The 13,421-nt window shown below is 46.4% G+C and overlaps 1 protein-coding gene across 6 annotated transcripts in view; it reads right to left on the bottom strand.

The window, feature by feature from the left end:
* The window catches only part of LOC147124065 (storkhead-box protein 2-like), a 348,039-nt gene that overhangs the window by 75,912 nt on the left and 258,706 nt on the right, over positions 1 to 13,421 (bottom strand). The window contains exon 1 of one of the 6 annotated variants that reach the window (XM_085980434.1): positions 1,603 to 1,842. The exons of the other annotated variants lie outside the window; for them this stretch is intronic. Within the exon in view, the coding sequence (XP_085836560.1) occupies positions 1,603 to 1,627 (25 nt within the window). The 5' untranslated portion in view covers positions 1,628 to 1,842. Of the gene's footprint in view, positions 1 to 1,602; positions 1,843 to 13,421 lie in introns of those variants that run through there. 6 annotated transcript variants of the gene reach the window in all.

Raw genomic sequence — 13,421 nt, 5'->3', positions numbered from 1 at the left:
CTGGCCTCTTGCACATCCCCGATTTTTCATCACTCCACCGCTGACGGCTGTGCCTTCAGCTGAAGCTCTGGAATTCCCCCTCCTTCCGCCTGTCTCCTACTCTCTCTTCCTTTAAGACGCTCTTTAAAACCTACCTCTTTGACCAAGCTTTTGGTTGCCTGTCCGAATAGCTCCTTTTGTGGTGCGATGTCAAACTTTGTTTGACAATTGCTCCTGTGAAGCGCCTTGGGATGTTTCACTACGTTAAAGGTGCCATATAAATGTAAATTGTTGTTCATGAACTATAATGTGATTGTACTTTTTTGAGAATTCAATTCAATTACATAATAAAGACCCTTCAACTCTCTGACAATGCATTTGATGGTGGACATACTGTAACCAGCCTACAGCTCAGGCAGACATCACATCCTCAGTCTTTTGCTGGCAGTGATGGTAAAAAACGAACATACATTGTCAAAATAGCATCAGGCGGACACTGATATGTATCCTAGTGTTCCAGGGATTCTCGGGAGAGGGAAATAGCTAAGGACAGATTTACCGCCACCTATTGCCATCCGTACAGAACAAATTCTAGACCGATGTTATATAAATGTATGACGTACCTCAAGTAGATGTAACCACGAGACAACATCTTATCGGCAAAGTTCACTTTAAATTTATCTGATTTGTGCATGTTTTCTTTGAATTCTATACAGCAGGGGCCCCCCAGTCTCAAATATTCTTACACAATTTCTTTGGCATAATACGTGGTAATTGCTTGACCTGTGCCCAAAAAAATCTTCAACATGTAAAAAATTTTTTTGCATATGCTGAGCCACTGAGATGTACAAACTGGGCCCTTAAACCTTGAAAAACAGTCTGGAAGGCAGGCTACAATTAGGAGTGTTTGAGTAGCGTGTACAGACCTGTTCCTTTTAATTACAGTATTCCTCCATTAGTATAAACTTGAAAACCACACAATTCACAGAATAAATGCTTAGCCTTTTAAATGTTCAGAACTAAACACAAGATTGTTGATTATGGCAACCGTCGTCTCGACAAATGCTGGTCTTTGTAAGCTGGATAAATCAGTATCTGTTAACGAACGCTGAATTCTGCAGCTATGAGAATTCTAGGTGCAGTAATCAAATACTGCATTAAAGTGAGGAACATAGCCATTGAATGTATCATCTACATTTTCACTAAATCTTGATGGGCTTTAACATACGGTAAATGTATAAAAGCTGCTGCTCTCGCCTGGATTGTTACTCAATTAATTCCCATCAAGCAAACGGCTGCACATTTTGTTTGCAAATCTTCTGAAAGGCAAAAAGGGATCCCTGCAGTGACACATGGAAAATGCTGGAAGCGACAGCATGAGAATGCAGAAAAAAAATACTCAAAACACGCATCCACACTCAACACACAAAAAATATTCTACATGATGCAAGCTGGTTCTGTGGATCCAGAGCATGAATGTTTAGGTATTTCTTCTATCTGCTAAAAGAGCTGCAATTTGCACGCGTTTCTTTCAGGCTTTCAACCCCCACAGCCACGAGCAGCTGTTAAACACATGACATCATCACTCAATTTTTATCTGTTGTTACAGCTTAAACAGTTCACCTCTTCTGTCCTGGCCTTCCAGCATTTCCACTCGGTCTGAAATCCTCGTGCAGCTCTCAAGCACAGCCACATTTAGCAGTTAAATGCAGCAAGGGAAACAAAATCCGTCATATCTTTTGCTTTCCACAGGCAGTTTAATCCCCAAAAGAGTCCGAGGCATTTCTTCAATGCAGCCTTCTGGTGTATTCAGTGTGTGTTCTTACCCAGCATGCCCCGGCCATATAAAGACAATAGAGGTGTGACCATTTGCATTGTGATCTGGTAGGCAAATGTTTGAAAACTCCTTCCAATAATGGCCATTGACACGCTAGTGGGCGGCCTGCTGCACCTGTTGGCATGGCAACAAGGCCTGGCTGCTCTTTAACCGAGTCTTAGCACTTTCCTCTGTCACACAGTTACAGGCAATTAAAAATTTAACACCCCGAGTTTTGCATAAAGGATGAAAATAAACCAGACAGGCTGAATAAGCTGCTGCTGTCTATGCCAACGTTTTTCTCGACAAGCAAGCAGCCTGACTGTTTTAGTCTCGAGTACTTTATATTAATCATTAAAAGAACAGCGGTTGAGCAAGGCCAAGGGATACTCCAGAAAAATGCTATTTCCCTTGACCAACAAATAATGCACGAAAGCTGTGCAGGTCTGCATTTTTCTGAATAGGATTTGCAGAAAATATGTGTGATTAACACGTGATTGTAATTAGTTTTTGATTCTGTTTTTTATCCATGATGCTATGATGTAAAGAAAATAACGTTCATTTAAGTCTATCCTGTGGAGGGTACTTGCATTTGAATGTCAGTATTCTTGCCTCTGAGTCAGAAGGTGTAGTGTATGTAACGTTCCACCTTTAAGAGAACTATTTTAAGGGTTGCACTACTTTATCTTGGCTGCTGTATACTGTAATACCGGTGGTGACCACACCGGTATATAAGTGCTGTGTAAGGATTTATTGGGCAGTTCCGCCCTGACCTTCAACCAGTAAAGTCCTGTTAAAGTTTACTCTTGTGGTCTGTGTAGTAATTCGCAATATAACACACAGACTTAACAGTGGCGACGAGTTCGATCTTACCCTGCGGCAGAGATACATCCAAGGCAGTTAACGGTCGTCGAGAAGAGGCATCCGCCCTCGTCATTCTGCTGAGAGAAGACTCGAGTCTGCAGAGCAAGGAAGAAGGAAGAATTCTGACACGAAGCCTTCCATCAGCAACAGGCAGTGATCGTCCCTTCTATCACGGTGGTGAGTGAGCCGATCAGCGACGAAAAGCAAGTCGGCCACGTTGACTGTGAGTAGGGGAGAAAATAAAAAAAAAACGGAGGATATAAGGGCGGAGAACTCGACCACGGCCGGGGAAAGGAGCCGGACAGAAGTCGGGGTCAGAGGCGCTGAGACTGGGGCAGCGTAGGGCACGGAAGCCGCGGTACAAGCGGGAACGCAGCCGGTGAGAGAGACCGGGCTACAAGCGGGAACGCAGCCGGTGTGAGAGACCGGGCTACAAGCGGGAACGCAGCCGGTGTGAGAGACCGGGCTACAAGCGGGAACGCAGCCGGTGTGAGAGACCGGGCTACAAGCGGGCTGGGAGACGCAACAGCGTCGAGAGACAGCTCGACCGCGACCGGTGAAAAAGGCCGGGCAGCTACCGAGGCTGCGAGGCGCTGCGACCGGGATCGTAAGGCGCGGGAGGACATAAAAAAAAAAAAACCGCAGAGGACTCAGCCGCAGCCGGGGGAGGGAAAGGACCGGACTGCGAGAAGGGCTGGGAGGCACGATTGAAAACCGCTGAGGGAGAGACAGAGCCCGAGCGAGCGGGAGAGCGAGGGAGACCGAGCGAGCGAGGGAGAACGAGACCGAGCGAGCGAGGGAGAACGAGACCGGGCGAGGGAGACCGAGCGCGGGGAACCGCCATTTTCGGAGGCGGGGAAGAAGCCAAGCGCGGGAAACCGCCATTTTGAAAGTAGGCGGGGAAGAAGACAAGCGCGGGAAACCGCCATTTTGAAAGTAGGCGGGGAAGAAGACAAGCGCGGGAAACCGCCATTTTGAAAGTAGGCGGGGAAGAAGACAAGCGCGGGAAACCGCCATTTTTGAAAAAAAAAGAAAAAAAAAAAAAAATTCGTTGTTGTTTCTCAAAAAGATTGCGAAGATGCCTAAGCGTGGTAACATCAACGATTTCGATCCCGATGTGGAAGATTGGGCCACATATGTAGAACGCATAGAGATATATTGTAAGGCAAATAAAATATCAAATGATGATAAAGCACTAACCTTACTAAACTCAATGGGTGCAAAGACATACGGGCTATTGAAGCATCTTCTATCACCAGCTAAACCGGCGGATCAGACTTTCGCTAATATTGTTGCTGTCCTGAAGGATCATTTGAACCCCACACCGCTGATGTTAGCGGAACGATTTAAATTTTATGCGAGAACGCAACTGAAAGAGGAAAGCAACGCGGAGTACTTGGTTGAACTGCGTAGACTAGCGAAATACTGTCAGTTTGGGGAAAATCTGACAGAGGCACTGAGAGACAAGTTCGTGTGTGGGTTGTCGAAGGAAGGAACACAAAAGCGACTGCTCGAAGAGAACGATCTTACACTTGATAAGGCTGTCCTTATTGCAGCATCGCACGAAGCCGCAGCGAGAGGCACTGCGGAAATGCAGCTGAAGGCAGCGGTACTCAGCGTGGATCAAATGGCTTCGGGTACAATGAAATGTTATCGTTGTGGGAAGACAACACACGATCAGAACCAATGCTGGTTTAAAAACCAGGAATGTAGAAAATGTGGCAAGCTTGGTAACATAGCTAAAGTATGCCGGTCAGGAAAGAAGACCAGCAACAAAAAAAAGTCACCGCAGGAAAAGTACAGCAAGGTACACAAGGTGGCTGAGAAGAGTTCGGATGAACAGAATTCGGATTCAGACTCCAACAGCAAGGAGCTGGGTAGTCTGAGAATTCACAATGTGAGTAAGGAAGCTGACCGACAAACTATCTGGGTCGCACTGCAGATAGCAGGAGTCCACGTGAAGATGGACTTGGGCACCGGATCGGCGTTGACGGTCATGAATAAACAAGATTACAAAAAGTTATTCACACATATTCCCCTACGGGATACGAAGATAGTATTGCAAACATACACGGGGCAAAGAGTATACCCCATCGGAAAGATAAAAGTCAAGGTGAGACACAAGGGCAAAGAACACCAAGGAATGGACTTATATGTACTACCTGAGGGAGGTCCACCACTTCTGGGACGGGAGTGGATCAGGAAAATCAATATGGACTGGCACTCCCTAAAAGCAATAACGGCAGATTCTGGAAAGAAAAATGTCAAACCTGCACGATTGTCCAGAATATTGAATGAGGACATATGCAACAGTGACCGTGACAAAGCAGAGAGTGAGAACTCGGTGAAGACAATCAGCTCAGACTCTGGAACTGATGATGGTAAGACCAGCCCATGTGCAAAAGACAAGTCTAAAATGGACTTGCAGACTAATGATGGAAAAACGAAGGAGTGCATAAATGCTTCAGAAGAGAACAAAGTATCAGAACAGATTTCCACTGAACAACAACAACATAGTTTGACAGAGAATTCTGAGTCTGTCCAGTCTACAGACATGCACAATTCTGAGGAACACCGGGCTCGAACTCAACTCAATTTCAAACTACAACAGCAATTGGAACAAATGATTCGCCATTTTGAGCAAGAGATGAATGCGAAGAAAAAGTTCTTTGACACAGAGTGGGAGAATCTGGAAAGACAGCTGAAGCAGCTGATTGAGAAAATGGAGCAGGAACACACAAACCATCTGCGCGAGGAGGCCAAACGAATCAAAGCTGAGCAAGAAAGGGAATATGTCGAATTCATCGATCAGTTGAAAGCTAAGAGGAAAGAGCACCCTTTTGTGAGCAGTGTCAGCAGTAATAAGCCACTCAGGGAATTGGGGGCAGAGGCAAAAACTGAAGATGCTGCAGAGATCAAGTTTGTTGCTGAAAGCGCTACTTCCAGAGCTTTGCTTCGAATTAAAGAATTGCCAGTTAAAATTGTGAAACCCTTGAGAGAGAAGATTGACATGGAGAAACATCGTGTCATTTTCGAATGCAAGGTTTCCAGGTCAAATGCTGCTGTCAAGTGGTATTACAAAGACAAAGAGATTCATCCCAGTAATAAATATGAGATTGTGAGTGAAGATGTGTACAGGATGCTCGTTATTAATAATGTCGCTTTTGAAGATGAAGGCAACTACATGTGCGACGCCATAGATGACCAAAGCACAGCAAAGTTATATGTAGAAGAGCAATCAATTGCCATCATTAAACCCATATGTGATGTGGAAGTGTCAGAGCCAAGTGACGCCATTTTTGAGTGTGAGCTTTCAGTTGCTGACGTGAAGTCTCCAAAATGGATACTAAATGGTGAAATTCTTCATGCTTCTGAAGATGTGGACATTGAACATCGTGGCATTATTCATCGTCTCACTCTGAAAAAAAACAACTTGTAAGATGACCGGCTTGCTGCAGTTTATTGCAGGGAAATCAAAATCTGAGGCAAGGCTGACTATTAAAGAGCCTCCGTCAAAGGTAGTCAAAGAACTACAGAACATTACAGTGGAAGAGAAGCATTCTGCTACTTTGAACTGTGAGTTTACACTTACTCCTAAGATGGTCAGATGGTACAAAGACCAGAGCTTAATCGAATCTTCTGACCGTTACAAATTTAAACAAAATAAGAATGTGATAGAACTTACCATTACAAATATCACCCCCAAAGACTCTGGTGAATATAGCTACAAATCAAGTAATGCACAGACCGCAGCCACACTCACGGTTGGAGCTCCAAAAATAGAAATAATAAACCATTTGGAGGACGTAGATACTGAGGAGGACAGCAATCTAGTATATTCATGTGAGTTGTCCCGTGATGATGAAGATGACTCATCTGAACCATTATCACCCCTTCCAGGTCACGCACGTGATCCCTCTGAACTGAGCCAAATCAGTCTGGAAGTAGGAAAACTTCCCAAGGTACTTGAGCCTTTAGAAGTCAGAAAGGCTGGTTCTGAAGTTATGAAAGTTCAAGCTGTTAAGTCCAGTGAAGGACTATTGGATGAGTCACCCCAGCAACGTGAACCTACTACACCACCGAGAACTACTACACCACCGAGGCGTTATCCGGACCGAGTCAGGAAGCGCAGGAGGCGCCTCCAGAGAGACTGAATCTGTGAACTGTTTTTACATGAAGTTGTGTATATATGTTATGATGTTATGTTTAATGGGAATATATACTGTTAACCTAAAAAGGGAGGATTGTAGTGTATGTAACGTTCCACCTTTAAGAGAACTATTTTAAGGGTTGCACTACTTTATCTTGGCTGCTGTATACTGTAATACCGGTGGTGACCACACCGATATATAAGTGCTGTGTAAGGATTTATTGGGCAGTTCCGCCCTGACCTTCAACCAGTAAAGTCCTGTTAAAGTTTACTCTTGTGGTCTGTGTAGTAATTCGCAATATAACACACAGACTTAACAGAAGGTTGTGGGTTCAAGTCTCACTCAGGAGACTTGAGTGTAAAACCAAGGCTGACACGCCAGTGCAGTACTGAGGGAGGTGCTGACTTTCGGATGAGGCGTTAAACCGAGGCCCCCATCTGTCCTCTCAGGTTAACATAAGATTGCCATTATTCAAAGCAGAACAGGGGAGCTCTCCGAAGCGTCCTGGCCAATACTTAGCCCTAACAACACCACTAAAACAGATTATCTGGCCATTATCTCATTGCTGTTTGTGGGAGCTTGCTGTGCGCAAATTAGCTGCCAGGTTTCCTACATTACAACAGTGACTACGCTTCAAAAGCAATTCATTGGCTGTAAAGCGCTTTGGGACGTCCTGAGGTCGTGAACGGTGCTATACAAATGCCCCACCTGTGACAGAGACTGTAGGTCCCGCATTGGACTCATCAGTCACCTGAGAACTCATTTTTAGTGTGGAAGCAAGTCATCCTCGGTTCCGAGGGACGGCCTAAGAAGAGGAGAAGGCACTGGAGTGTCAGCCTAGCTTAATGTGCTCAAGTGGGACTCACTCTGAACCCACAACCTTCTGACTCAGAGGTGAGTGTGCTACCGACTGAGCCACAGCTGACATTGTACTACGTTAAAGGCACTATATAAATACAAGTTGTTGTTGCTGTTGTTATTCTTGCACATGAAGAACAGCCACTTGAGCAAAATCCTGGAGGGCTGATGCTGACCGTGAAACTGTACTCAATACCTTAAGGATAAATCGGTGGCGGGGGGGTGGGTGGGAATAAAATTGAAAATTGTATTATAATTATACTCACGTTATACTCAAGTTTGCAGGCGACACAAAGCTGGGTGGGCGTGTGTGCTGTGAGGAGGATGCCGAGAAACTCCAGTATGATTTGGACAGGTTGGGTGATTGGGCAGATGCATGGCAGATGCAGTATAATGTGGATAAATGCGAGGCTATCCACTTTGGTGGCAAAAACATCTGAATGACAATAGACTGGGAGAAGGGGAAGTGCAACGAGACCTGGGTGTCCTTGTGCACCAGTCGCTGAAGGTAAGCATGCAGGTGCAGCAGGCGGTTAAGAAGGCAAATGGTATGTTGGCCTTCGTAGCGAGAGGGTTCGAGTACAGGAACAAAGATGTCTTGCTGCAGTTGTACAGGGCCTTGGTGAGACCACACCTTGAGTATTGTGTGCAGCTTTGGTCGCCTTATCTGAGGAAGGATGTTCTTGCCATGGAGGGAGTGCAGCAAAGATTCACCAGACTGATACCTGGGATGGCAGGAATGACGTATGAGGAGAGATTGGGTCGATTGAGCTTATACTCGCTGGAGTTTAGAAGAATGAGAGGGGAACTCATTGAAACTTATAAAATTCTAACAGGACTAGACAGACTAGATGCAGGAAGGATGTTCCCGTTGACGGGGGAGTCCAGAACCAGGGGTCACAGTCTAAAGATAAGGGGTAAGCCATTTAGGACAGAGAGGAGGAGGAATTTCTTCACCCAGAGAGTGGTGAACCTGTGGAATTCTCTACCACAGAAGGCAGTAGAGGCCAATTCATTAAATATATTCAAGAAGGAGTCAAAGAGCGTTGGCGGGAAACTCGAGTGGCGGCAGGAAACTCGAGCAGCGGCAGCGGGGCTATAAAAGGCTCCAGAGACCAGGTAAGGCCTCAGAGCGTCGGCGGTAAACTCGAGCGGCAGCAGCGGGGCTATAAAAGGCTCCAAAGACCAGGTAAGGCCTCAGAGCGTCGGCGGGAAACTCGAGCGGCAGCAGCGGGGCTATAAAAGGCTCCAGAGACCAGGTAAGGCCTCAGAGCGTCGGCGGGAAACTCGAGCGGCAGCAGCAGGGCTATAAAAGGCTCCAGAGACCAGGTAAGGCGTACTAATCTCCGAACTCGGAACTCAAAGGGAAGGAGAGAGGTAAAAAGAAATCGAAGTGTGGCATCACCAGAAAGCAGGTAAGTGATTGGTTGGTGAGTATTTCTCTCTTTTTAAACTTAAACTCTGTGGTTTATAGTTTCTAAGGTGTGATATTCATCATCTAGTTTGTTTGTAAACCAGAGCCCTTAAATATATCATTTAGCTGTAAGGTAACTTCAATTCTGCGGTTTATATTTTCTAGGGTCTCTCTGGTGTAGCGGGGACGTCTGCCATACAAGCGCCCTAGAGTATATCTTTAATTGGTGGTATTGAATTAATTTAAATTAATTAAAGGGTAAGTCACGCCAGGACAGCCCAGCCCCGTGTTATGCTCCACCTGCGCTATGTGGGAATTCAGGGACACTGCTGGTGTCCCTGACGACCATGTGTGCCGGAAATGTATCCAGCTGCAGCTACTAGCAGACCACATTGAGGCGCTGGAGCTGCGGATGGATGAGTTTTGGAGCATTCGCGATGCTGAGAGGGTCGTGGATAACACGTTTAGTGAGTTGGTCACACCGCAGGTAAGGGCTGCACAGGCAGAAGGGAAATGGGTGACCATCAGGTGGAGCAGTAGAAGCAGGCGGGTAGTGCAGGGGACCCCTGTGGTCATCCCCCTCTCAAATAGGTATACCGATTTGGATACTGTTGAGGGGGATGACTTACCAGGGGAAGGCAGCAGCAGCCAACTTCCTGGCACCAGGGGTGCTTCTGCTGCTCAGGAAGGGAGGAAAAAGATTGGTAGAGCAATAGTGGTAGGGGATTCTATCATAAGGGGAACAGATAGGCGTTTCTGTGGCCGTAGACATGACTCCAGGATGGTTTGTTGCCTCCCTGGTGCCAGGGTCAAGGATGTCACTGAACAGCTGCAGGGCATTCTGAAGGGGGAGGGTGAACAGTCAGAGGTCGTGGTTCACATTGGGACCAACGACATGGGTAGGAAGAGGGATGAGGTCCTGCAGCAAGAATTTAGGGAGCTAGGTAGCAGATTAAAGAGCAGGACCTCAAGGTTGTAATCTCTGGATTACTCCCGGTGCCACGTGCTAGTGAGTATAGGAATAGGAGGATAGAGCAGATGAATGCGTGGCTAAAGAGTTGGTGCAGGAGGGAGGGCTTTAGTTTCCTGGATCACTGGATCTGCTTCTGGGGAAGGTGGGACTTGTACAAGTCGGACGGGTTGCACCTGAACCAGAATGGGACAAATATCCTTGCGGGGAGGTTTGCTAGCACTGTTGGGGGGGGGGGGGTTAAACTAACTTGGCAGGGGGATGGGATAGAGTGGAGCTATAATAGGGGGTGATGTACAGCCAAATATAGAGGAAAAAACAAGTCAGCTTGGAAGGCAGAGCAAATATGTAACGGCACAAGGGAGTAGGGCAAGGCTGGATGGCATTTATTTTAATGCAAGGAGTCTTGCGAATAAGGTGGATGAACTGAAGGTGTTGATAAACACATGGGAGTATGATATTGTTGCTATTACGGAGACATGGTTGAGAGAGGGGCAAGACTGGCAGCTCAATATTCTGGGGTATAGAATCTTCAGGCGAGACAGAGGGGGGGGTAAACGAGGAGGGGGTGTCGCAATATTAATTAAGGAGTCAATTACTGCTGTAAGGAGGGAGGATATATTAACAGGTTCATCTAATGAGGCCATATGGGTAGAACTTAAAAACAAAAAGGGGGCAAGCACTTTGCTGGGAGTGTACTATAGGCCCCCAAACAGTCAGGGGGAGATAGAGGAACAGATATGTATGCAAATCTCACAGAAATGTGCAAATAATAAGGTAATAATAGTAGGGGATTTCAACTTCCCCAATATTAACTGGGATAGTCAGAGTGTGAAAGGCTTAGAGGGTGCAGAATTCTTAAAGTGCAACCAGGAGAGCTTTTTGAGCCAGCATGTAGAAAGTCCTACAAGAGAGGGGGCGGTACTGGACCTAATTCTAGGGAATGTGGCCGGGCAAGTGGTAGAAGTGTTAGTAGGTGAGCACTTTGGTGACAGTGACCATAATTCGGTGAGATTTAAGGTAGTCATGGAAAAGGACAGAGATGGACCGGAAATAAAGGTTCTAAATTGGGGGAAGGCCGATTTTAATATGATGAGGTAGGATCTGGCCAAAGTGGACTGGGATCAGCTACCTGTAGGAAAATCCACATCGGAGCAATGGGAGTCTTTCAGGAAGGAAATTGAGAGAGTACAATGGCAACATGTTCCCGTAAAGGTCAAGGGTGGGACCAACAAGCCCAGGGAACCTTGGATGTCAAGGGATATATGAGAATGGATTAGGAAAAAAAGGGGGGCTTTTGGCAGATACAAAGGACTAAAGACAGAGGAAGCCCTAGAGGAGTATAAAAAGTGCAGGGGGATACTTAAAAAAGAAATTAGGAGAGCGAGGAGGGGCCATGAAATAACACTGGCGAGCAAAATAAAGGAAAATCCTAAGGTGTTTTATAAGTATATTAAGGGCAAGAGGATAACTAGGGAAAGAGTAGGGCCCATTAGGGACCAAAGTGGCAATCTGTGTGTGGAGCCAGAAGATGTAGGTGGGGTTTAAATGAATTTTTTGCATCTGTGTTCACTATGGAGAAGGACGATGTAGACATAGAAATCGGGCAGGGGGACTGTGATATACTTGAACATATTAGCATTGAGAGGGAGGAGGTACTAGCGGTTTTAGCAGGCTTAAAAGTGGATAAATCCCCAGGCCCGGACGAGATGTATCCCAGGCTGCTGTGTGAGGCAAAGGAGGAGATTGCAGGGGCTCTGACACAAATTTTCAAAACCTCTCTGGCCACCGAGGATTTGCCAGAGGACTGGAGAACAGCTAACGTAGTACCATTATTCAAGAAGAGTAGTAGGGATAAACCAGGGAATTACAGGCCAGTGAGCCTAACATCAGTGGTAGGAAAATTATTGGAAAAAATTCTGAGGGACAGAATTAGTCTCCACTTGGAGAGGCAAGGATTAATCAGGGATAGTCAGCATGGCTTTGTCAAGGGAAGATCATGTCTGACTAATTTGATTGAATTTTTCAAGGGGGTGATTAGGTGTGTGGATGAGGATAGTGCAGTGGATGTGGTATACATGGATTTCAGTAAGGCTTTCGATAAAGTCCCGCACAGGAGACTGGTCAAGAAGGTAAGAGCTCATGGGATCCAGGGTGCCTTGGCACATTGGATCCAAAACTGGCTTAGTGGCAGAAGGCAGAGGGTGATGGTCGAAGGTTGTTTTTGTGACTGGAAGCCTGTGTCCAGTGGGGTACCGCAGGGATCGGTGCTGGGTCCCTTGCTGTTTGTGGTCTACATTAATGATTTGGATGTGAATGTAAAAGGTATGATCAGTAAGTTTGCAGATGACACGAAAATTGGTGGGGTGGTAAATAGCGAGGAGGGTAGCCTCAGTCTGCAGGACGATATAGATGGGTTGGTCAGATGGGCGGAACAGTGGCTAATGGAATTTAACCCTGAAAAGTGTGAGGTGATGCATTTTGGAGGGACTAACAAGGCAAGGGAATACACAATGAATGGTAAGACCCTAGGAAAGACAGAGGATCAGAGGGACCTTGGTGTGAATGTACATAGATCCCTGAAGGCAGCAGAACAGGTGGATAACGTGGTTAAAAAGGCATATGGGATACTTGCCTTCATTAGCCGAGGCATAGAATATAAGAGCAGGGAGGTTATGATGGAGCTGTACAAAACGCTGGTTAGGCCACAGCTGGAATACTGTGTGCAGTTCTGGTCGCCACACTATAGGAAGGATGTGATTGCTTTGGAGAGGGTGCAGAGGAGATTCACCAGGATGTTACCTGGGCTGGAGCGCTTCAGCTATGAAGAAAGACTGGACAGGCTGGGGTTGTTTTCCTTGGAGCAGAGAAGGCTGAGGGGGGACCTGATTGAGGTGTACAAAATTATGAGGGGCATAGATAGGGTAGATAGAAAGGAACTTTTTCCCTTAGTAGAGGGGTCAATAACAAGGGGGCATAGATTCAAGGTAAGGGGCAGGAGGTTTAGAGGGGATTTCAGGAAGAACTTTTTCACCCAGAGGGTGGTTGGAATCTGGAACTCACTGCCTGAAAGGGTGGTAGAGGCAGGAACCCTCACAACATTCAAGAAGCATTTGGATGAGCACTTGAAATGCCATAGCGTACAAGGCTACGGACCAAATGCTGGAAAATGGGATTAGATTAGACAGGGCTTGATGGCCGGCGCGGACGCGATGGGCCGAAGGGCCTCTTTCTGTGCTGTATAACTCTATGAGATATATTTCTTAAGGCTAAAGGAATCAAGGGATATGGGGAGAAGGCAGGGACAGGGTACTGAGTTTGGATGATCAGCCATGATCTCATTGAATGGCGGAGCAGGCTCGAAGGGCC

This window comes from Somniosus microcephalus, chromosome 1 (assembly GCF_052327205.1).
Source record: "Somniosus microcephalus isolate GS21.2 chromosome 1, FLI_Smic_1.0, whole genome shotgun sequence".
Taxonomy (NCBI): domain Eukaryota; kingdom Metazoa; phylum Chordata; class Chondrichthyes; order Squaliformes; family Somniosidae; genus Somniosus; species Somniosus microcephalus.
The sequence above is the reverse complement of the archived record's forward strand: the minus strand, read 5'-3'. Positions and strand labels throughout refer to the sequence as shown.